The sequence below is a fragment of the Tribolium castaneum genome, chromosome 4 (genome assembly GCF_031307605.1).
Source record: "Tribolium castaneum strain GA2 chromosome 4, icTriCast1.1, whole genome shotgun sequence".
In the NCBI taxonomy this organism is placed as follows: domain Eukaryota; kingdom Metazoa; phylum Arthropoda; class Insecta; order Coleoptera; family Tenebrionidae; genus Tribolium; species Tribolium castaneum.
Genome location: NC_087397.1, coordinates 545,578 through 567,643, shown reverse-complemented (window position 1 = coordinate 567,643; position 22,066 = coordinate 545,578). Strand labels below are relative to the sequence as shown.

Sequence of the window (22,066 nt, the reverse complement as noted above, 5' to 3'; positions counted from 1 at the left end):
TTGCGGCCACATCTACATTTCCCTTCGTAAGACGTGTGATAATTTAATGACGGAGTAGTCGTCTTACAAGACTTGGGACGAAGAGTGCAATTTATCAACTTGGAGGGCCACAAACGTCAAATTAAATCAACGCGGTCAATCAAAGCGAGATAGGCAGACGGATGTTGTAACCGCTAATACAATTTCCGAGGCTGTGTTTAAAAAACTCGAGTTAATCAGAACTAATTAAACCTAGAATAGTTTCATCTCAAACCGCAAGAGTAATCAAATAAGCAAATGGATTAAAGTTAAGTCGGGGCAAAAGTTGCTTCAGACGTAAAAACTTTCAATCTACTTATTGGCTTCTTACGTAGTATTTCTCATACCAAACATTGATTTAAAAGCAACAAAGTTGTTCCGTTTTGCAATTATAACTCAATGTTTCTCTTTTAATAGAAAAAAAATATTTATCAACATGATCTAAGTTTATTCAGCCGGAATAACATTTATCGTGGGCAAGTGAAAACAGCAAACACAATATTAAAAATGTTCCATTTCTCTTAGTGCTTTTCTAATTTTAACTCCGTTGGTTTTACCGCGAGCTCGTAAAGAAGTTAGACTACCTTTATAAAATTCTTTTACGAGTGTTATTAAAGCAGCCAGCCCTGCAAACCTAAAGACTAAGATCGTTCCGTGTAAAGCAAATGCGTCCCCGTGAGATTTCTTTGTGACGATAATAGAGTCGAGTCAATTATTTTTGGTATTCTGCATGCAAAATTGGGTCAGTCGAGTCATAACGACAACGTGTAGTGGAAAGCTAAGAAGTCTGTGTACCGCAGTGGCGATCAACTGCCATAAACCTTCCCATAACTTAGAAGAGCTTATCCTTGAGAGAACGCCAGGCAAATTGGCTGTCCTCCTTGCAAACACCTCTACACTTGCGAGCTTAATTATCGCACTTTGGTAACTTTAAGTGTTTGGGGGCACAGTGGCGTTAAACATTCATGTTCATCCATTTCTTGTTCGATTTGAAACTTCTTTTTTGTTTTAATCTGCCGTGTTTACGAGATTAAAACGTGCATAAACGAGCACTAATTAAACTAACGCGCTGTAATCAACAATGGGCGAGTTAACTGCTGCATGTAATTCTCACTTATTACCACTTCATGTATCGGTAAAGTTACGAACCCGGCGCCTCCACCATTTTTACAGCATGCAGAATTGTGTTTGTTTTTGCGTTTTTGGTCGTTTGGCTGTGGCCCATGCCAGGTAATTTAAAATTTGATCTAAATCGCTATATTTCAATTCGCTGACTGCACTCCCGAAAAGCAATATATGTGTAAATAGAGGTTGGTCGTGATGTAAAATGTACCGATCATCAATAAGGGAGAGTCTGAATTTGCCGTTCAACTCGACATATCGATTGGAGAAGTTGCAGTAATCGCCACTGCAGGCACATATCTCTACCTTCCAAGTGCAGGTGGTCGTTAACGGAATCTTGCACCCTTGCTGAAATATTTATCAGGTTTTAGGTGCGGCCCGAGGCATAAATTAGAACAGGATTATTGGATTATGGTCCTCCTTAGATTCGACCAAACACCAATTACTGTTAAGTCTTGCTAAATTCTGCTTACGTCATTCCAGAACCCATCAATTTCGCTACCGCCACGATAATAACCCGCCAGGAAATTGAATAAAACACTCGAAATTCGTATATTTTATTTTTGTCGAAAGCTGATATTATTGCGTTATCGCCCGAATTATGCCTAATACAAGACCTGACTCGGGTGCTGTGAGGAGGTCGCCTCATTAATCATCTGGATTTCGGGAGAGGAAGCGTTTGACGAGATCGCTGTCACAGCTGCCGTTCCATTGATAGAGGGTAGACTTACTCCCTTACACTTGTAATGGAAAATTTATCTCTCCAAATCGAGCTTTAATCAAGTTTTATTTGCTAATAATTACCTAATTGAACGACAAAAATATTTAGGCGCAAACTTTTACCATAAATAATGAATTCGACAATCTCATTGAAATTTAAAACGGGAGACCTAAACCAGCAAGCACCTGGAATTTCGTGAACAGGCGAGGATTATGGACCATTCGACCGTTTTCGGCAAAGTAACATCGCGAGATCAAACTCGCTCATAATTCACAACACATTTTAATAACATTTTATGGAAAAAAGTTTGCGCAAAAAATAATGGAATAAGTTGTGATCCAGCCAGAAAAAAAATTCTAGGATAATTTTCTGGTATCTGTATGTACGTACAAATGGGATTGAAATGGATAAAGAATTTTGAACCAAAAACTGAAAAAATCATGTTATTTATACAAATTCTTAAGAACTTGGCTCTCTGTTTATTATTTCGAGCGTGTCTTAAATTTTGCAGGAGTTGACGTGCGAGTTTTGTCCGGTTCATTGTCAGAGTGTGTTTTAAATAATGTAATTCGTGGTGTTAAAAAGCTGGAACACATTTTACAGTCGTTTTCGGCGCGTTAATAAATAATGCTGGCCGAAATTTTTCTCCCTCAATTTATGCAAACAGTGTCCGCGTGCGCAACTCAGGTATGTGTATAAATTATTCTTCGCGGTGTCCGCCCACGTTCGCCTCCAGCATGTTTGTTTATCGCCGCTCCGGAGACGCGGTTGCCGTCTCTGCATATTCATAAACCACCTCTCGACAAAGAGACCACATTGGCATATTGAGTGCACAATGCCTTTTACTAAATTACTCGCCTTCATTACGCCCAATTCGCGCTAAAAACACTGAACCGGCGCTATTTTTGCACAAATAAAATGAATAAGTTAAAATTCTGCTCAAACTGTGCAGCGACAGGCAATCTTTCAGTCGGGAAGTGAAGAACGAAACCAGAAAAACATACAAAAAGATTCACAAGATAAATAACATAGATTGAGTGAAATGTCGACTCGATTGTGCGGACGGGATTTTAGAGTTTATAGGCAGGAGGAGGGTCACTTGAATCTAGCGCAAGCGTTTTTTTTAGTTAATTAGTTTGGATTGGAAATTCACTTTGTGTTTACTATTAAATATTCGATTTGCGTCCATTAAAATATCGCTGATCTACATTTTGTGGAATGAATTACAACATAAATATCCGGAGGACCTCCCATTGCTGATATTTACGATGCAAGTTTCGTGAATACGATTTAAATAAATTATATCAACGATGACTGATCTCTATCAGAGAAGTTTCCCTTATTGTGATGTATTTATACTCATTTCCTCGAAATGCAAACTACAATAAAACTACGCAAACGTGTTGGATTCTTCCACTAATGTGATTAAATAGGAGAATTTGAATCCAGAACGGAAATATTTTAAGTCGGTGTGGTTTCATACAGGAGTAACATATGAATGCTTTCAAAGCGAACAAGCAGCCGTTGTGAATGGAAGCACCTGTGCAGGTACGCTAGCAGGAAATAAATAAGCTGTCCATGCATGCCTTTGCCGAGGCCGCAGCCGATATTTTGAATCCTACTGTCGACAGAAAGTTGCAAGAAAAGCCAACACATGGTTACACCTTGCACTGGCATTACTCATTGATTGGCTACGTGACATCGACTCCATTCACTGGCTTCAGATTAATTGGTTACATTTACAAGCTTTAAACTGCTGACGTCACACCTTGGAATAATATTTTCCTCGCATAATACATGCACAGCTCAAGTAAATTACCTCTGGCCACTCCAGCGAATCGTGTACCAATAGCTCGTAAACTGGAAGTCAACGTTACGGTTATTTTGAGCAACTTTTGATGGGCGTTTTGTGATTATTTGACCATTGCAGGAAGTTTTATTTGGCCCATTTCCGGCACAGACGTCTATTTTGATCGTGTTTGTTTAAATATGTACGTCTTCGCGTTCCAGATTCATCACGACTTTGTCTCCGATTTAATTAAGAGATACTCGGCTTCAAACAACTACTACGTTTTTGCAAAATTAATTAACAGAATAACAGACTGGAAATAGACGGGAGCAGTCGTCTGTACATTGTTTGTTATTAAACCGAAAGTGATTGATTATAAAATCGTTTACTAATGAGCTTTGTTAATGAATAAATTAGTGTGCGCTAATGGTATCTGTAAATAATCTAATAGAGATTAGCATAAAACATTGTTTGGTCTAGGAATAGAAAACAACGGTTAAATAAAATAATATGATCAGGATTTAAACGAGGCTTTATTCTTGGACTAAGAAATTACATTATGCATTAGTGGAGTTGGTGTACTTGGTGACGGCCTTGGTGCCCTCGGACACGGCATGTTTGGCCAATTCTCCAGGCAGAAGCAGGCGAACCGCTGTTTGAATTTCCCTGCTGGTGATGGTGGAGCGCTTGTTGTACTGAGCCAAATGGGAAGCTTCCATCGTGATGCGTTCAAAAATATCATTCACGTAGCTGTTCATGATGTTCATAGCTTTGCTGGAAATTCCAGTATCGGGATGAACCTGCTTCAAAACCTTGTAGATGTAAATGGCGTAACTCTCCTTCCTGCGCCTTTTCTTCTTCTTATCGCTCTTCAAGATGATTTTTTGCGCTTTTCGGGCACTTTTCTCGCTCATTTTCGGCGACATGACAAGCGAAATGTCAATGAGTTTTCGGCCACTTTGATAAGTGAAATTCATCAATTCAATTCTCCTACCTGCTGTTTTATCGATCTGTTGTGAGTGAAATGAGACAGGACTGCAACACGGAAAACCTCTTTATTATTTGCGGTGAGTGTAATTTATGAAATGGCTGTGGTTTTCGCTTTATGAAACGATATTCGATATCATTAGAGCGGCATCCCGGCTTTTTCATAATGCACTCGCATTTCGTTATTGGCAATAAAAGTGATCACACAATTTGGCCTAATCCGGCATGTGCTCGTCAAACACTCAACCCTTCCTGCATCTCCGTTCCGAAAATGATAAACTTGTTTCAACATGCGCATCTGCGATTTGTTTACACGTTAATTTAATCGTGGAAATGAAATTTTAGGGTTGCAGTGCTAGAAAACCGCTTAAACCCCATCTAGACGACTAATTATAACTCGAGGAATTATCCGGTTTTTCAAAGTTGTCGTTCGATTTCAACACGTGTTGAGCTCTTTGTTTTCGGGGCTTTAACGAATTCAATTCTTGAAATGTGTACACACTGAATTAAGTGTAATGAGTACAGAGTAGCGGCTATATTGCCACTTCATTTGCAATTTACATTTATTCAAAAGGATAATAAAACGTTTTATTAGTTTAACACAAAAATGGCGAGTTAATTGAAAGCACAAATGAGACTGGAAGCTTTTAAACACCATGTATTATTTAAAAATGATTCAAGACGCAAAAAACGACTTTAATGAAGCTTTCTAGACACAAATGCTCGTGTTCCGGTTAAACGTGCCAAGATATTTGCCACTTTATCATCGCTGAATATTTTTCGCTCCATATAAAAGTTCGCTTCAATTAAGCGATAAATGCACACACGCTTTTAATAGTCATCTTTTTTAACAAAAGGGACAACTGTAATAACGGACGGGACACTTTGCACAAATTTTTAGATTTTATTTTCAGTTTTTACAAACAATGTTAGTACAAGTAAATTTTTCTTAGTACCAGAGAAACTATTTGCAACCTGCAATTAGAGCCACATTAAAAAATTGTTTTGGTTAAATAACTTCAATGGAAAATATGTAAGAGAAAAAACTACAAAGAAACAGTAAGCAATAAGAAAAAAGTTTGTGACATAAAAATTTATAATCATGCCGCACAGTAATAAGACCAGTGCACCAGGTGATGGGTTTTCTAGATTTCGGAGCATTACTTTGGTGTAGTAAAAAATTTAAACTTTTGCCGCTTGCTGCTATAAAATGTGTGCTACAGCATGACTTACGAATAACTTTATCGCAAATTTATTCTACAAGCATATATTAAATTTACTTTAATCAAGAGTTGTGGAGTTGGCCATAAAATTTTATGGTCGCTTTGTTTACGAAGACTTAAACAATTCAACGTGGCCAAGTTTCAAGGTTCGACGAAAGTCGTGTACAAATTAGTTGATAATATAAAAAATAACATTCCGTTGCAAAATAATCAAACATTTAACAAATTGTGTCGTGTAAAAATGGTGGATGCGCCGGGCGAGGATCAGATAAAAGCGTTTATTTGGCTAAAGATATAATTTCCCTAATGGGTCGAGCGTTTGTAAGCGTTTAACATTTTATGTAGCGTAGTTAAGGGAAGGAAACGATTTCGGAATAGATCCCCGGCTGGTCCCAATAGTCCACTGCACGAACTCGGTACCTGCCGATGGTCGTCTCACACGCTCCATCACCTGAAATAAACCTCTCGTAAAATAAACTCCACTTACTTTACGGGCTTTGCAACTCGAACGCTATGCCTAGTCGTATCACCCATTTCCATGAAACCCCATCACAGGACGAATCCTCGATATTGATTCAAGACATTGAACAGACACTTGAGTTTTGTTTATAAAGCTTGTGATTGTAAGGAACTGGTAATGGACCGATACTCTTTGCCAGAAATGGAAAAGCTTGAAGTTTTCCACGGGCTTGAAAGCTCCCACGTTTCAAAATTAAAAAATAACTCAGCCTCTATTCATTATTTAGTATTGTTTCAGGTTGGAAGCGTTATCGTTTGATTAAGTCGGGTGAGCACTGATAAGTATCTGTCACAAGCAAGTGCGTCATGCCGGGCTAATTAATGCGTTTCGTGGTTAATGAAATAGTTTCAGCATCATTTACCTGTCGGTGCATGATGATAGGAAAGAAATATTACATCATTTGTATTCACTCGTTCGAAACGCAAGCTGTTGGCGCATTTCGCCTCGAATTCCACTTCGTACGTGCGGATACACCTGAAACACATTACGCAAAAGAAGAAAACAAAGCCAAGAATTATTCGGGCAATTTTCGGACTTTTCAATGGCCAAAGTTGAAAGTTAAAGCACTATTATTTAGCAAACAGACGGAAACTCGAATATTATAACTCACGTCCTGAAAAATCATAAATACTGCTTAGTACTCACTTTGTATCAATTTTAGCGTCGCTCCAAGTTAATAAAATTTCATTTCGTGTTACGTTGGAAATTGATAATTTTGTCACAGGGCCAGGATTTGCTGATGGTTTTGAACAAATATGTATCAATGCCACGCTGGGGACGGTTAAATTAAGAGCGATATTGAGGTTTGCTGTTGAAACGCTCGTCGGCACAAATAGGCGATATGGACCCTAATGAAAAATAAATTCATTCCATAGCGGAATCTGAAAAATTCACGGTTCCATTTATGCGCCAATACGGGGCACAGACCAAGAGTCGGCAAAACATATTAAATTCCAATCAAGTAAACAAATACAAGCGGACAAAGCTTCGGCATGTCTTTTCATCATTTTCATTTAAAACTATTCACAAAATACGTTCAAATATCTACAATATTGGTAGTTATTGGGATGAATCACTGGCACAAATTTATCACCAGGATTCAATTAATGCCGTAATAAAAAATTTGAAATTTCATTAACTTTAATGCTGAGAAGCTATAAAAACAAAAATTAAAAAAATATTGTCACTGAAGTACTATGCGACTGAAAAGGTTAAAAACTTAAGAACTGGAATCCAAAAAAAAATAAAAAAAACAATAAATTAAAATTCTGTAGATCCAAATGACTGAAAGAATTATAATTAAAAAGCTGTGAAACTGCAAAGTAAGAACATTGATTAGATAAAATATTATTTTTAAAGTAAATGCACGTACTAATAAAAAAATTGAGAAAGTATCTTATTTTAAATTAGGAAGGTGAGGATACGACAAATTAATTTAGGAATTTAGGGAAAAAAGGGTGTCAAATATTTTCATTTAAAAAAAAACAAATTTATTTCAAGTTTTAAAAATTGCCTTGAAGAAAGGTTTTTTAAAATCCGGTCTCTGGTGATATCACAAGAGCGCTCTAAATACAAATAGACGGATGTCGAGTCGGTCATTAGAACTTCTTTAATGTGCTATAAATTCCTCATCAGAACTTGCCGTTCACGAGCTACTTTGTGCCCGTTATGTAAGAAAGTTCAAGTTTTGAAACAATTATGCTCCAAAATAATTATCTTTTTATTTGAGTGCCAATAAAAGTAACTTTTCGAAATTATTTACATGCAAATACGGTCTGAATTTATTGTAATGCAGTCGGAGGTTCGCGTGCTGAACCTCGCCGACATAAATTTCGAATACATTATGTAATTGAATCAAATGCAAGTGTCTTAAATTATAAGTTCTGTGAAGGTTTACAGACTTTATGAAAGTTGGCTAACTTTTAGTTCAGAATAATTAGTTCCACTATTGAAACACGACTTGCGCTGTTTCAATAAATTCATGATTAAATTTAGTTCAAATAATGTAATATTGGCTGGAAAAGAGACGAACGTTTACCTCGTGTTCTCTGAGCTGCTGTCGGAGGAATTTAGGCGGAAAAACGGGCCTTCCCAGCTCATGCCAGAATCTGTAGGGATTAGTTAGGATATTATCCAGTAAATAAACAACAAATCTGCTGCCGATCGATAGATTATTAATACGAAGCCTGACGGATTTGATAGTTTCAATATTGACCTCGTCACTGTCGGCATACGCTACAAGGATTCCCACATTTGATTGATTGATATCCGATGTCCTGGTAGCCAGGACGGTTAACATAGAATCGTTTGAATCACATCCTCCGGCCAAATATTCGTCCCCAAGAAGGGCCAACAGGCCCATCGCCACATACACCGGCTTTTTAATAAATTGGCTGTGAGGGGGATCGGTGTGATTCATCTGAAATCTGATTAAAAAAGATTTGGGAACGTAAAAATGAAAACACTAATCATACCGCGCAAACAGGGTTCTTTGTGTGAAATAGAATGGGTGGTAATTTAGGAAGCCGTTATCGAAGCTTAACAATTCTATTTTCAATTTTCTAGACAAAGTCAATGATTTATAGTGTTCGGCTATTACTTTCACCACCATCGCTGCATATCTTGCATCTCCTCGCCACTCCCAGCTATCGGACCAAGTGGTTATGATGTCCGACTCGCTATAAATTCCAATCGATTATCTTCAAGATTATTCACCGAAATTTATTCGCTACGCCTGCACTCTCACATGCAACTGCCATAAAGAAACGGAAATTGGAAAAGTAACCAAGTATTTTTATTAAAAAAATAAAGAACAACAGGCAAAACTTTAGAAAATTAAGTAATATTTCGATTTTTCAGCCATTCTATTTTAACGGATGGGACACAAATTTTTAGATTTTTTTTTTAGTTTTTACGAACATTATTAGTAGAACCTACAATTAGAGCCACATTTTTTAAATTTGAAATACGAACAGAAAAAAAATACAAATTGATGACGGACGGGACACGAAAAAGATCTCACATTTTTATCGTTGAGCATTCGTGTTAAAATTCTATTAGAGTAAGGAAATGTGCAATGTGACTTCTGATTAATTTACACATGACGGACGGGACAAAAAAATCTTGTGTGTGAAAATAGTGCTCTAAAAAATTTATTGTTTTAATCATTAAAGACGTTAACAATATTAAAATTAACCAGTGGAAATTAAAAATTCTTGGTTTTATTTATAACGTAAGAAATAAAAACAACATTTTATGTTTGCGATAACGGACGGGACAGCAAAAGTTGTAAAAAATAAAAACGCGTCCTAACCGATAATAGTAGCATTTTAATAGCCAAGTCGTTTGATATATCTGGCCTCGTGTATTTGACAAGTTAGTTATAGTTAGCAAACAAAACAGTCGCTTTACATTAAGATCAAAGTAAATTTGCCCCCGATAAATTAACTTCCTGTTGGGTTTCGTCTTTTATTGATAAACTAATTAGATTACATTTCTGTGTAATATTTGAAGTTGTACGTACGAGAAGCACAACACTAAACTGAATCCCCTGAAGATAAACCAGATTAGCGATAACATTAATCACGCGAAACTGCAGCAATTACAATCATCAGCTAATTACAAGCCCCTGGTCTAAACACAGATATTTGTAATCTAGCCCATAGTAATTAATACATTTTGCAACACGTGTATTACAGTTTCCCGAAATTGATACAAGTGGGTCGTTTTTTGTCTTTTCTCCTTTGTTCGGAATTAGTTGTGTCAATTTATCGGACGGCAGTCGAATTGCTGATATTGTTGTTGGAAAAGGAAACAAAACTTCGCTAATGAAGGATTTGCAAAAAGTGTCGCTCTTTTTTCAAATTAATGCCATTAGCCGGCGAAGTTTAAGTTTACTCACTCATTTGCTATTGGCATTTCAGCAAGATTGGGAAACTTATTGTGTAGCAAATCCAATAACTCTAAAGTTCCATTTAAAACTCCCTCGGCAGTGCCGCCACCCTTTCTGTGAAAAGAAATGAATTGTATGGGGCAGTGGGAATTCGCAGAGCAGGCTTGTAAAAGACCCCAACAGAGGGGGTGGTTTTCTTCTCTAAATAACCCCGCAGGTCCTCCCAAACTCGCTGACACGCCTCTACCATCGAACGCAACCCTCAACCCTTCCGCACAACCCGCCACATACGACAAATACTCTACAAAATTAGGCATTAAACCGGAAACAGCACGGGTTAATGCACCTGGAAGAGCAAACTTTAAAATATTGTAGTTTTTCAAGTCGGGCTCGTTCCACAACTCAAACTTCCAACTCGCAACTTCATTTGCACCAAACTTGCCTGAACAGTAGAATATTAAATGAAATTGCAAAAAACTTGAACAATTAGTTTACACACCAATGTATCGGCTTGCAATTTCATGAACCAAATCTCTCCAAAATTGTTCACCAGACTTTAAAAATTCGCTCGATCCCATCAACTCAAACCGTGGTTTTAACCCACGATCGGTTAAAAAACCCAGCAAATTGTCCAAATACGTAAAATTGTAACCATGGGGCCTTGAATTGATTGAAAAAAGTTAAAAAAAAGCCTCTACCGTGACAATGTTTGCACATTGCCGTGACCAGGATTCGAACCTGGGTTACTACGGCCACAACGTAGGGTCCTAACCACTAGACGATCACGGCTATCAGAGGACTTGTACGTATAGGTGTAAAAACAAATATGTAAGAGATAACTCACCCAGTCAAAATTAAATTTAACAACCAGTGAATTCGTACTTGTTTTATTCCTTGATTAGGCAAAGCCCCGATTAATGCTAAATTGAATTTTTCGTCGTCACTTTGTAGAAATTCATAAATTTTGTCTTTAGGATCAGGTGGGCTAAAAATCGGGGTCAGGCTGGCCTTTAGGCACGTTTTTATTTACCATAAACCTGTACTTTCCCAAAAGTGGTCGAACTTTTTCGTAACACCTTTCACGTCTACTGTTATCTCACAGTAAGCCAAGCAAATGCATAAGAGACATGCAAGAGGAATTTTCCATTGAAACATCTTGGTAAAGACTGGGTTTAATTAATTTAAATTAAGTTAGGGTCTTTAGTTTGTTTTATTGACACACTGATCGTTGAAATCTGGTAAATTTCGTTTTTAAATTAATTTTTGGGTTTAGGAGTTGGTCAAATAACTAGTATTTGAAGCCAATTTCGCATACAAGCCATAGTTTTACTAATTAGCTGAATAATTATTTATATACCAAAGCATGAAAGCATTAATGTTGAATAATTAATTTTTTAAAAACGAGTGTAAATCGGGAAATGATCGGGAATAAATAACGGGAAAGCAGGCAGGCATTTTATTGGTTGTAGAAAAAAATAAATATGAACGCATAAAAATAGTTTATTATAGAATACACTGACCTATCACAGAAAAGTAGATTGAATCAACCACGAGTTTGATTAGATCACATATTCACTGACGTTTCGAGCAACGCAATAATGCAATAAAGTCTCGCTAAAATATGAGACAGGAATGGTAAAAAAAAACAATACAAAAACGACTGACCAACTTAACGTACACGCAACAGGTACAAAAACAAGTATTTATTCTAATACCGAAGCTGATTGGATTTTTCCGCAATCACTTCAATATTTAAACAAGTTTGGACTTAACAATCATAACGAAAAATAAAATACAGGGTCAGTTAATCCAAAGTTTTGTTAAACTCGGCGATCTTGTCGCAAATTTGTGTAAGAACAATGTGCAATTTTTCCACAAACTCATCACGTGTGACTCCATCTTTCAAGTCAAACGTTACCATGTAACAACTTTTGTAAACTTCCCCTAATTTCGGACAGTCTTTGTTAACTGGAGGTTTGGTCAAACATAACTTGACCAGCATTTTAAGTACGTGTTGTAATCGTTGCTTTATGAGATTCAGCAAAGCGTAACAACTTTTAAAGCCTTCTTTCTCCCCATCTGAATCCTCCGGCACCTCGACTTTCTTCTCAACCACAAGCTTAACCATATCATTGATCTCAATAAACACACTCAAACAGTACTGCAGATGTTTAATCTTGATATTCGGCGCATTAGCAGCTGCAAACAAATGCGATTAATACAAGACCAGACCTCCACAATAATCCAACTCACTATCTCCGAGATACTCAAACAGTGCCACTCTTTGCATTTGCGACGTAAAGTAACTAATTGCATCCGAAGCGAGGAGATAATATTTGGAAGCTTTCTCGTAATTAATCTTCGCTAATTGTATAATGTTTTTTCTGTTTGTCGAATCGGATTCAGCCGTCCAGATGTGACTGTGATAAAGACAACCAATCCGATAATGAATCATCGCTGCGCGGTATTGATACAGCGGATACTTGGGATTTGCTTCGTCAAAGTCGCAATAAAGGAGCGCTTTTTGCAACACTTCAATCACCTCCTTTTCCGCCTCGGCTTTCGACTAGAAAAATTCAAAATAATGGCGTCTGCGACTGAAAAATATGTTCAGACGATCGAAAAAAGCAAAAATGAACTCATTTAGAAGTTTTTAACTGCCTGAAGAATAATTTCAAAAAACAAACCACTCTCATTTCTAATCAAAAAACATATTATTGGATAACAGCTGTCACACTTACGATATTAGAGGGCGGATTTTCGTGCATAATCGTCCCCATATTGAAAAACGCAGTCGAGAGCTCCCACCTAACAGCATCCCAAATCCCAGGACAGTGTTTCCGATCCCCCAAAACTTGCAACGCCTTCTTATAATTAATAAATGCCTTATTATAGTGCAACTTTTCTTTTTGACTCAACTCGCCCCGGTTTTCCGGCGTATTAGCATGTGCTAAAAGTCGATGCATGTGACCCATATTTGTGTACAAAAGTGCAACATTCGCCTCATCTTTAACCTTTTCGAAAACAATCAAACCTCTCGTTAAGTACGGTTCAGCTTTTTTGCACATTTCCACAGTAAGATCGCTCGTTTTAGCCGACTTGGCTTTATTCAAATAAAACGAGGCGACTTCATTTAAACCGTTACCCAACCGCCGTAAAATACTATCATTTTCGCTTGATTTTAACGCCACTTCGTAACACTCCACACCTTTGAGAAGAATTTGCTCGATTGTGCGAATATCGTAAATGAAAACGCACTTCATGTTCGACTCGCCGATGTGGATGTTGTACAATTGCTCGTCTTTTTCGAGCTGTTCCATCAATTTTAAATCTTCCTCGGAATTGTTTTGGAATTGCTGGCGGTAACTATCGACTTTATCCCAGTTTTGGATCATCATAATGCAACAATCGCCGGCTCTGCCCAGCAAACAATTCTCCTTCAAGGCGTTGGAATTGTAAAGGAGGCGGTTCATCACCAACTGACATCTAGCCAACAAACCAATCGTCCTCAAACTGTTACCGTAATTTCGGCCACCGAAATGTTGTTCCGACAAAATTGCATAAACCAAGACCGCTTTTTCATAAAGTAAAGTCTTGAGATGGTCCTTCCATGAGATATTTCCCGTCCCGTTTTGCCAAGTCGGCAAAGGCTGAGTGTTGTTTTTCAAAAGTAGGGCATTTTCACTCTTTTTCTCGTTCTTCTTTTTTTTGTCTTTCTTTTTTTGTTTCTTTTGACCATCATTTGAATCAAGCTTCCCGTACGGCATTGGAATCGGTTCAAAAGGCTTGGCAACAGGAACTTCCTCCTCTTCGGCTGTTTTTTTACCACTAGCACTAGTTTGGTGTTGTTGGAAGTATTGCAAGCAATTAAGCCCGGTTGCCACATGCTGTACAGCTTGTAGACACCGCTCTTCCACAGTTCCCGTAATCGGCGGTGGCGACTTGTAATAATTAACAAATTTCTCCCTAGAATCACTCTGATCCAAGACGAGAATTTTCGTAGCTTTATCGTCTTTATCGTCGATCAAATCGTCATCGTCAAACTCATCATTTTCGTCCACTTCCTGCTCTAAACCAGGCGCTTCGGGATTGGTCCCTGCCGGGACGTACAAATCGGCCAACATATAGTGCGAGGACGTGACCACTTCTGGGTATTTTTCCTCCGGTAGCAACTTAACACAGTTTTTAAGCAACATCCGGATTGTTCCGGGTTGCCGATCCGATGTATGTTTCATATTACGCGCTACTCGGTATAATAACATACCCACAGGTATAGTGAAGGGATTTTGACCATTTTCCACATCTTTCTCTGAGCAAAGTGAGGTCAAGTCGTATAATTTCACAACCTCTTCGTCTTTTCCCTTGAATAGCCAATAAGTGTGGCCGGCTTTGGTCGCGTTTGACTTAAGAAACGATAAAATGCTTTGAGCAACGTCTCGAATTAATTTAGGGGAAAATTTTGAATTATCTAAGCGGGGTAAGTCTTCGGTTTTGATAAGTTCGTATTTTTGGACGATGCCGTTCAAGTGGTAACACATTACGACTTCGGGAACGTTTGACATTAAATTGTCTAGCCAATAATCGATGCCTGTTAGCACGTTGATTGGTTTACTGACGTCTCGAAGACGGAGTGAGATGCAAGGGTGGGTGCCACCACCGAATATCGGTAAATCCGTACCTGGAAAAATATAAAAAAATTTGATTCAAGGAAAATGCAAAATTACAAAAATACCGTACCTATTAACATTTCAATGTCCTCAAAAGTCCAAACAACATTTCTGTTGTAATTGTGATCAAAGGGCTTGGGATCGGGTGTTGCGGAGACAGGTTCAGGCAATTGGGGTCCGTGTAAAGGTACAGGAAGGGTTTTCGGGTCCTCATAACACGTATTTTCATTAGTATCACCTTCGGCCAAACTATGATACAGAAATTTCGAAACTAGACTTTTCTGTTGTAAGGTTTCCCGTCTTCGATTTTTAATGTACATATTCTTGTCCTCTTCGTAAGTCTCATGGTTGACATTTTCGAAAAAGAACTCTTTGAGCCACTTCCATTCAGTTTCGGAGGTTCTCAATAAATGTTTGTAAATATCAAAATCATCAAGTAGGAGAGTGTTTTCAACTCTGTGAACCATCATACTGATGTGGTTTTTGCAGTAGGGTATTTTAAGCAGGTTTTTTATGTTTTCCGCATCCGAAACCACATCTACTTCTCCCACACAGTCAGGGAACATGTGGGCCATTCTGAAACTATAGAAAACTTCTCAAGTGAACAATTTAAGACAAGAGCTAACCTTGAAAATCCCTTCTGGTGGTAGAGAACGTGCTGTAAGCCGTAAGAATCGGCCGAACTACTCAACCAATTTGAAGGGGGTAGGTTTAAGTCGGTGTTACATTTTAATCGAATGAATTGGGCCGGTTTTGGAACGGAATACTTCACAACGGCCCGTGACTTGACCTCCTCACTGTCGGCCGTTTCACTATCTTCATTTTCCATAATGGGCGGGTTACTGTAATTAAAATGCAACTGGTTGACCATAAGGATCACAAGGGAAATACACAACCACTTGAACCACTCTGAAGTGCTAGAACACCACCGATGATCAGTTCTAGAACATTCCACCTCTTGGCTCAAATATGTAATTTACAACGAATTCGTGTTAATTGTAACCACACATACCTAATGTAATGCACGGATGTGTTGAGTGTTTATAATCTTCCCGTTTTTGGATATTTAGCAAGGTTGAATTTTTGTGAACGACTTTTAAAATTTCTTTGACATTTACAGTTTGACATTGCGCGAATTCGAGCAAGCGCCAAAGTCTGATTAAATAATTAATGATTAATATTTATTGAAATAAATAAAATTTAAAGACGATACAATATCTACTAACCCAATGCTACTACAAAAGTAGCATTGTAGCATGTAGCATTAATTACAGTGATTGGCTCGTGTTCGTCTCGGCGCAAAAGAAACAATTGTCAAGTTCAAGATTTGTCTGTCAAAAGTTATATTTCGAAAATTTGTTTTATTTGCAGTTTTGTGTTTAATATTTTATATTTAAATGGTTTAAATAAAATAGATAAATGTAGCAATAGAGGTGCAATTTGATAAATTACTAATTTTGTGAAAGTGTTATTGGTTAATATTCAGGGTGATAAAATGAACAGCTTGAAGCAACCCCACAAAAGAATACCTCCAGGTTTTGTATTTGTATTCAGATTACCATAATAGTCATTTTAGTTTCTACAGAGCCCAACAATGAAGAGTTCCTAGTTCCTCAAGCACCCCGAGGACAATTATCCCAAAACAAAAGTCAAAAGTTCTCTGTGCTCTCGCTTTCAAAAAATAAAAAAGGTAATAACTAATATCCCAACGCGTTTCTACGTTTGTCTATATTATGGAATTAGCGCCTCTAATTGATAAAATAATTTCAATAATTTTTTCTACCGATTGTGCAACCAATTATACATCATGAATAATTTTTTTACAGTACAAAGTGAGAAACCTCCGGAAAATCATAGTGGTTGCAAAACCGGGACTAAAAAAAGGTTGTCTAACGAGGCAAAAATAGCCGCTGATAAGAAATGCAAACTGGAGGAATGTTCACTTGATGACGATTTATTTGATAATATTGATCTAACTCAGCTACTAAATGATAAAACTAATAAAAGTACGGCACTTTCAACGCGCTCAGCCAGCGACAATTCCTTACATAAAGTTGTTGATGCTTCACAAAAAACACCACTGTCTCTCAGATCAAAAAATGACCCAAACGAATCACCAAAAAAACCATTACTGACTCAATTAACTCAACTGTTTGAGAACAGTCAAGCCTTGAACCAGATTGAGACCATAATAAGTGAGAGTAACACGAACAGCACAATTTTGCGCGAGAAAAATTGGGGTGCAAAAATAAGCGAGAATTTGGGAGACGTTTTAAATGAAAATAATCGCGACGAATTGGAGTCATTTTTCGACCAAATCGAACATTCGGTCAGCGTAATGGGCTCAGATGTTGAGTCTGTCGATAAAGACATTTCGAAAATTTTGGAAGGACTTTTCGGGACGCAAAAAGTGGAACAAGAATCGGATAAAAATAATGAGAATGAGAATGATATTACAATGTCTGGAATTAATGCGAGTTTTGCTACGGCCTTAAAGCAAGTGCTTTTATCAAACATTACTAAAGACGTAATACCGGTGAAAAAAGCCAAAAGTGAGACGATTGGGGAAGAAAATGGTACGTTTACCGAAGTTGGGCCTTTCTACGGCTTGCCTTTGAGGGTTAAAGAGTTGATTAAAATGTACAAAGGCATTGATGAATTGTACGACTGGCAAGACGAGTGTTTGAATCTTCCGGCGATTAAAGAGCACCGGAACCTTATCTATGCGCTTCCCACAAGTGGGGGTAAAACCCTAGTCGCTGAGATTTTGATGCTACGGGAAATAATGTGTCGGAAAAAAAATGCGATATTTATCCTACCTTACGTGGCAATTGTTCAAGAAAAAGTCTGGGCTTTATCACCTTTTGCCGTGGCTTTGGACTTCCTAGTTGAGGAGTATGCCGCTAGTAAAGGCACATACCCTCCGCGGAAGCGGCGACGGAAAAATTCAATCTATATTGCAACAATTGAGAAAGCTTTGGGGTTGTTGAACAGTCTTATTGAGACTGATCGTATTAACGAGATTGGTTTAATCGTTGTTGATGAGCTCCACTTGGTCGGGGAGCCAGGCCGTGGCTCCACTTTGGAGGCCCTCCTCACAAAAATTATGTACACTAACGGTATTATCACTTTTTTGTTGTGGTTTCAAGTAATTAAAAATTATAGCCAACATACAAGTGGTTGGGATGAGCGCTACAATCGGAAATGTGAACGATTTGTGCCAATTCCTCAACGCTGATATTTATTCGCAAAATTTCCGTCCCGTCGAACTCGTCGAGTATGTAAAATGCGGGCCAGAAGTGGCAAAAATTAATTACAGTCCGAAAGACGAGTTGTTAACTGTAGTTAGGAAAATCGATCACAAAGTAATGATTTTTACAGTCTTGTAGTATTATTCAATGAATTATTGTAGTATCCATCAAGTGGAATGAATAGTCTTGACCCGGATAAATTAGGCGCTTTAGTCATGGAAGTTGTTCCAGAAGCCTCGTGTTTGATTTTTTGTGCGTCGAAGAAAAATTGCGAAAACGTGGCCTCGCTATTATGCAAGGTTGTGAACAAGTAAGTTTTATGAGCTTGTTGACCAAAAGTAGCAATTTTTATTTAGAAGTTTGTTGGATTACAAAAAAGAGGAAAAGGAACAAGTCAAACACTCGTTAAAAGACGAAGGTGGTTCATTGTGTAAAATATTCAACGTGTCAATTCAATTGGGCATCGCGTATCATCATTCAGGTATTGCAATTATTAAAGAAAAAAAAGTTTGAGAATAATTATTGAAGGTTTAACCAATGAGGAACGCCGAGTTATTGAGGAAGCCTTCAGGGCTGGTGTCATTTCAGTAATTTGTTGCACGTCAACTCTGGCCGCTGGGGTAAATTTACCGGCCAAAAGAGTCATTCTGAGACAACCATACGTTGGTCGAGAGTTTATCAGTTTGTCGAAATACAAACAAATGGTAGGTCGTGCCGGTAGAGCAGGTTTGGGGGAGACAGGCGAGAGTATTTTAATTTGTAATCCCCCCGAATTACCCAAAGTGAAAAAATTGTTATTATCACCAATGGATGAAGCGTTATCAGGGATGCACCAAAACGAGGGGAAAGGATTGAGGTATTTAATACCCGTTTTTTTCTACATCCTTGTTAAATATTATTCCAGACATTTGCTCTTGAGTTGTATCAGTTTAGGTGTCGCTAACACACGAGCACAGTTGCAAGAAGTCGCGAAAAAAACTTTATTGCACATTCAAAGCGAACGACTTGAAATCAATTTGAAAAAACTAACAGATAAGGCGATTAGTGACCTTTTTAAACTTGGAGCGTTACAAGAAGCCGATTTGAGTAAAAAGGAAAATACAATCGATTGTGATGTAACCGTTAAAATGGAAACTTCAGTAAGTGTGTAATACAACTCTTGCCATTTTATTATTTTTGTCCAGTTTTCAAGCACTGATTCTAACAGCAGTAATGTATCAAGGAAAAGGAAAATCGTTCTTAAAAACGACACTAAACTTGTGATCAGTAAACTGGGTTGTGCTGCAATTAAGGGCAATTTTGAGTTGGCAAGAGCGCATCAACTTTACGATGACCTGCACCAAGCCCAGAAAAGTCTAGTTTTGCTCGATTGCCTCCATTTATTGTTCCTTGTCACACCGTACGACCTTGCCGAGCAAATCAAGCCGGACCGAAATGACTATTACAATATTGTAAGACTGTTTTACTTGTTGCCAAATTTGAATAAAAAATTTTAGTTCCGTACTTTGGGGCGCAACGAACTTCAAACAGCTCGTATTTTAGGAATCGACGATGCTGTGGCTTTACGGATGTTGGCAAACCAACCAATTAGAGTAATGATTTGTTTCGGTATTCGTAACAATTTACACGTTTTTGTAGAATGTACCTGAACGTGTCTTGAACCGTTTTTACCTAACTTTAATGTTGTACGACTTATGGAACGAAACGCCTGTTTTCGAAGTTTCGGAAAAATTCCAAGTCAATCGCGGGATTGTCCAGCATTTGATGACCGGAGCTGCGACGTTTGCCTCAAATGTTGTACATTTTTGCGAAGGTTTGGAGGAGTTTTGGACGTTTGCCCATCTTTTGAACGGGATGAGTCAAAGATTGTCGCATTGTTGTGTGAAAGAGTTGTTGCCTTTGATGCAATTACCGGCAGTTAAACAAGTATAAAGTTAGTTGTGTTGGGAGTGGGATTCATTTTTTATTTTAGAGCCGGGCTAGGCAGCTTTATAACGCCGGTTATAAGTCTATACGTAGCATAGCTGCGGCAAACGCCGATAGTTTGGTTGAAAGTATCGAATATTTGCCGAGAAGAGTTGCAAAACAACTAATTGCAGCAGCTAAGGTTTGTAATCGTTTTATTAAACGTGTGTTTGTGACTTTTTTTGTAGATGTTAATGTTGGAAAAAGTGGAGAATTTACGGGAGGAGGCTGAGGATGTACTTGACGGTATAGAGAACCCTAAACCCTTTATGAATCAAACTTTACTAGTTTAATTGTTATCGTTTTTTGTACAAACACGGATTTAAACTTAACGTTGGCAATTTCTTTCTATTTTTGATGTTGCCTTCTTTCCTAAAGTCCAGAAAATAGAATAAGTTGTGGGACAAGTCCTTCCAGGTATTTTTAAAATTAAACCGTTTCACTCCTTCAATGAATTGGTTAACATCGTCAAAGCGACTCTCGACTTCGGCAATTTTCAAAATTCCTCTATAAATAATCGTTTAAAGAGAAAATAACGGAAACGAGACAACTTACCCCAAAACCAACACTCTATTGGCTTCCAGAAGATAATCGTGCAGATTTGTCCCCATTAGAGACAAGCAAAAGACAACAACGTCAACACTATTATTCTCCAAAGGCACGTGTGCCATATCACACGCAGTCACGGCCTCATTTGTGGCAACTAAATCAAAAGAATGTACTTTTTGTTTTATCGATTGAGCCAATTTAGCATCACCACAACCAAAATCGGCAACGACGTGTGTTTTTGGCCTAAAATTATCAAATTAATAAATTCATCAAACATAAATATTTTTCCATAAATTACATTTTTTTTACACTTTTTATTATCACATCCAGCGGGTTTAAAGGCCATTTGGTAACCTGTTGTCTGTAGCCTTCATGATAGGCCTTGAACGCGTCTGGATCCTCTTTAAAAATCTTCTGAGCTTCTTTACTATCATTTGAGTAAATTTGTTCATTGATGTAACGAAACCTGGCAGCTTGTAATTTCTCCATCATTCGCTCCCTTAACGACTTTTCGCCCTGTTTTTGCTTTTTTGGTGGGCCATCAGGTTGGGGGTTTATTGCTTGTAACAACTTATTTTTCACTTTTTGAATCTTTTTTTGCTTGTAATCTAGTGGAGTTAAGTCTTGTGGATTGTCATCAAGAGGAATGGTTTTACGTTTACGTTTTTTCTTTTTCTTTTGCTGAGACTCTTCAGTTTGATTGGTTTCAGGAAATTCATTGTTTTTGCGACTTAAAAGAGACACATATTTTCCAGGTGCGTTCCTTGCTTTTTCCTTTATTTTCTTCTTTTTCAGATTAACAGTACCTGATTGAAGACTATTGTTTAAAATCGCTTTTATCTCACTCTTTATCTTTTCTTCTTTCAAAACATCTTTTTTCTCTTTAACACGTTTTGTTACCTTTCCTTTATGAATTTTATTTTTGTTCTTCCTATTAGTTATAGGGGGTGTCTTCTGCAAAAATTAATAATTTTTTTAAACAGTGCCTCCACTGCCGGCACTGGTGTGAACTTGGCTGTAGAAAACGGGAATGGTGTTAGCTCCATACGCGCAAACATTGTTTGGTCGACTGTAATGTTCATGGTGCCACCACCATTTTTGGTGCAAAGTGACATCTACATAACCTCCACGTTTAAAAATGTGAAATCTTACCTTAAATAACTCCTTGTAGGCATCTTCTGCCACGTTGTTGCTATCAAACTTTGCCACTTTGAACATTTTTATTCCTTTTAGTTTGTTACTTGGCACTGTCTAGGTATCTCATTCACAACATGAGAAATAAGAAAGACTAGCATCAAATCTTGACATTTAAACATGGTGGCTAAGGTGCCACAACACTTGCAAAAATGCTGCAACTCACAG

The 22,066-nt window shown here is 37.8% G+C and overlaps 5 protein-coding genes and 1 non-coding gene across 7 annotated transcripts; 1 reads left to right on the top strand and 5 right to left on the bottom strand.

Moving 5' to 3' along the window:
* Positions 1-4,164: 4,164 nt before the first annotated feature.
* Positions 4,165-4,623, bottom strand: LOC661713 (histone H2B). Its single transcript, XM_008192235.3, has one exon. The coding sequence runs from the start codon at positions 4,574-4,576 to the stop codon at positions 4,208-4,210; it is 369 nt and encodes a 122-aa protein (XP_008190457.3). The 5' UTR covers positions 4,577-4,623; the 3' UTR covers positions 4,165-4,207.
* A 722-nt stretch (positions 4,624-5,345) lies between these two features.
* Positions 5,346-11,427, bottom strand: Idua (alpha-L-iduronidase). The gene is made up of 10 exons (XM_064356322.1): positions 11,303-11,427; positions 11,117-11,257; positions 10,772-10,932; positions 10,619-10,714; positions 10,282-10,573; positions 8,855-9,058; positions 8,419-8,806; positions 7,026-7,228; positions 6,742-6,854; positions 5,346-6,311 (listed from the first exon to the last, which is right to left on the bottom strand). The coding sequence occupies exons 1-10, from the start codon at positions 11,425-11,427 to the stop codon at positions 6,211-6,213; spliced, it is 1,824 nt and encodes a 607-aa protein (XP_064212392.1). The 3' UTR covers positions 5,346-6,210.
* Positions 10,990-11,061, bottom strand: TRNAH-GUG (transfer RNA histidin (anticodon GUG)). The gene has a single exon. It is a non-coding gene; the product is annotated as a tRNA-His (tRNA).
* A 329-nt stretch (positions 11,428-11,756) lies between the features above and the next one.
* Positions 11,757-16,107, bottom strand: LOC661790 (uncharacterized protein). The gene is made up of 6 exons (XM_008192237.3): positions 15,952-16,107; positions 15,566-15,781; positions 15,010-15,521; positions 13,014-14,950; positions 12,526-12,838; positions 11,757-12,471 (listed from the first exon to the last, which is right to left on the bottom strand). Exons 2-6 carry the CDS (start codon positions 15,766-15,768, stop codon positions 12,077-12,079), a joined length of 3,360 nt encoding a protein of 1,119 aa, XP_008190459.2. The 5' UTR covers positions 15,769-15,781; positions 15,952-16,107; the 3' UTR covers positions 11,757-12,076.
* Positions 16,108-16,247: 140 nt separating this feature from the next.
* mus301 (mutagen-sensitive 301) lies at positions 16,248-20,487 on the top strand. Of its 2 annotated transcripts, none has more exons than XM_015977432.2 (13): positions 16,248-16,474; positions 16,525-16,629; positions 16,766-18,058; positions 18,105-18,304; positions 18,352-18,500; positions 18,547-18,671; positions 18,719-19,046; positions 19,095-19,329; positions 19,375-19,641; positions 19,687-19,782; positions 19,829-20,116; positions 20,163-20,297; positions 20,344-20,487. In XM_015977432.2, exons 1-13 carry the CDS (start codon positions 16,435-16,437, stop codon positions 20,446-20,448), a joined length of 3,366 nt encoding a protein of 1,121 aa, XP_015832918.2. In that variant the 5' UTR covers positions 16,248-16,434; the 3' UTR covers positions 20,449-20,487. The 2 variants fall into 2 exon arrangements, with proteins under 2 accessions (XP_015832918.2, XP_008190461.2); XM_008192239.3 differs by having other exon boundaries at positions 16,516-16,629.
* On the bottom strand, positions 20,419-21,998 carry LOC661874 (uncharacterized protein). Its single transcript, XM_008192238.3, has 4 exons — positions 21,857-21,998; positions 21,003-21,658; positions 20,711-20,947; positions 20,419-20,662 (listed from the first exon to the last, which is right to left on the bottom strand). The coding sequence occupies exons 1-4, from the start codon at positions 21,920-21,922 to the stop codon at positions 20,452-20,454; spliced, it is 1,170 nt and encodes a 389-aa protein (XP_008190460.2). The 5' UTR covers positions 21,923-21,998; the 3' UTR covers positions 20,419-20,451.
* Between the last annotated feature and the right edge of the window lie 68 nt (positions 21,999-22,066).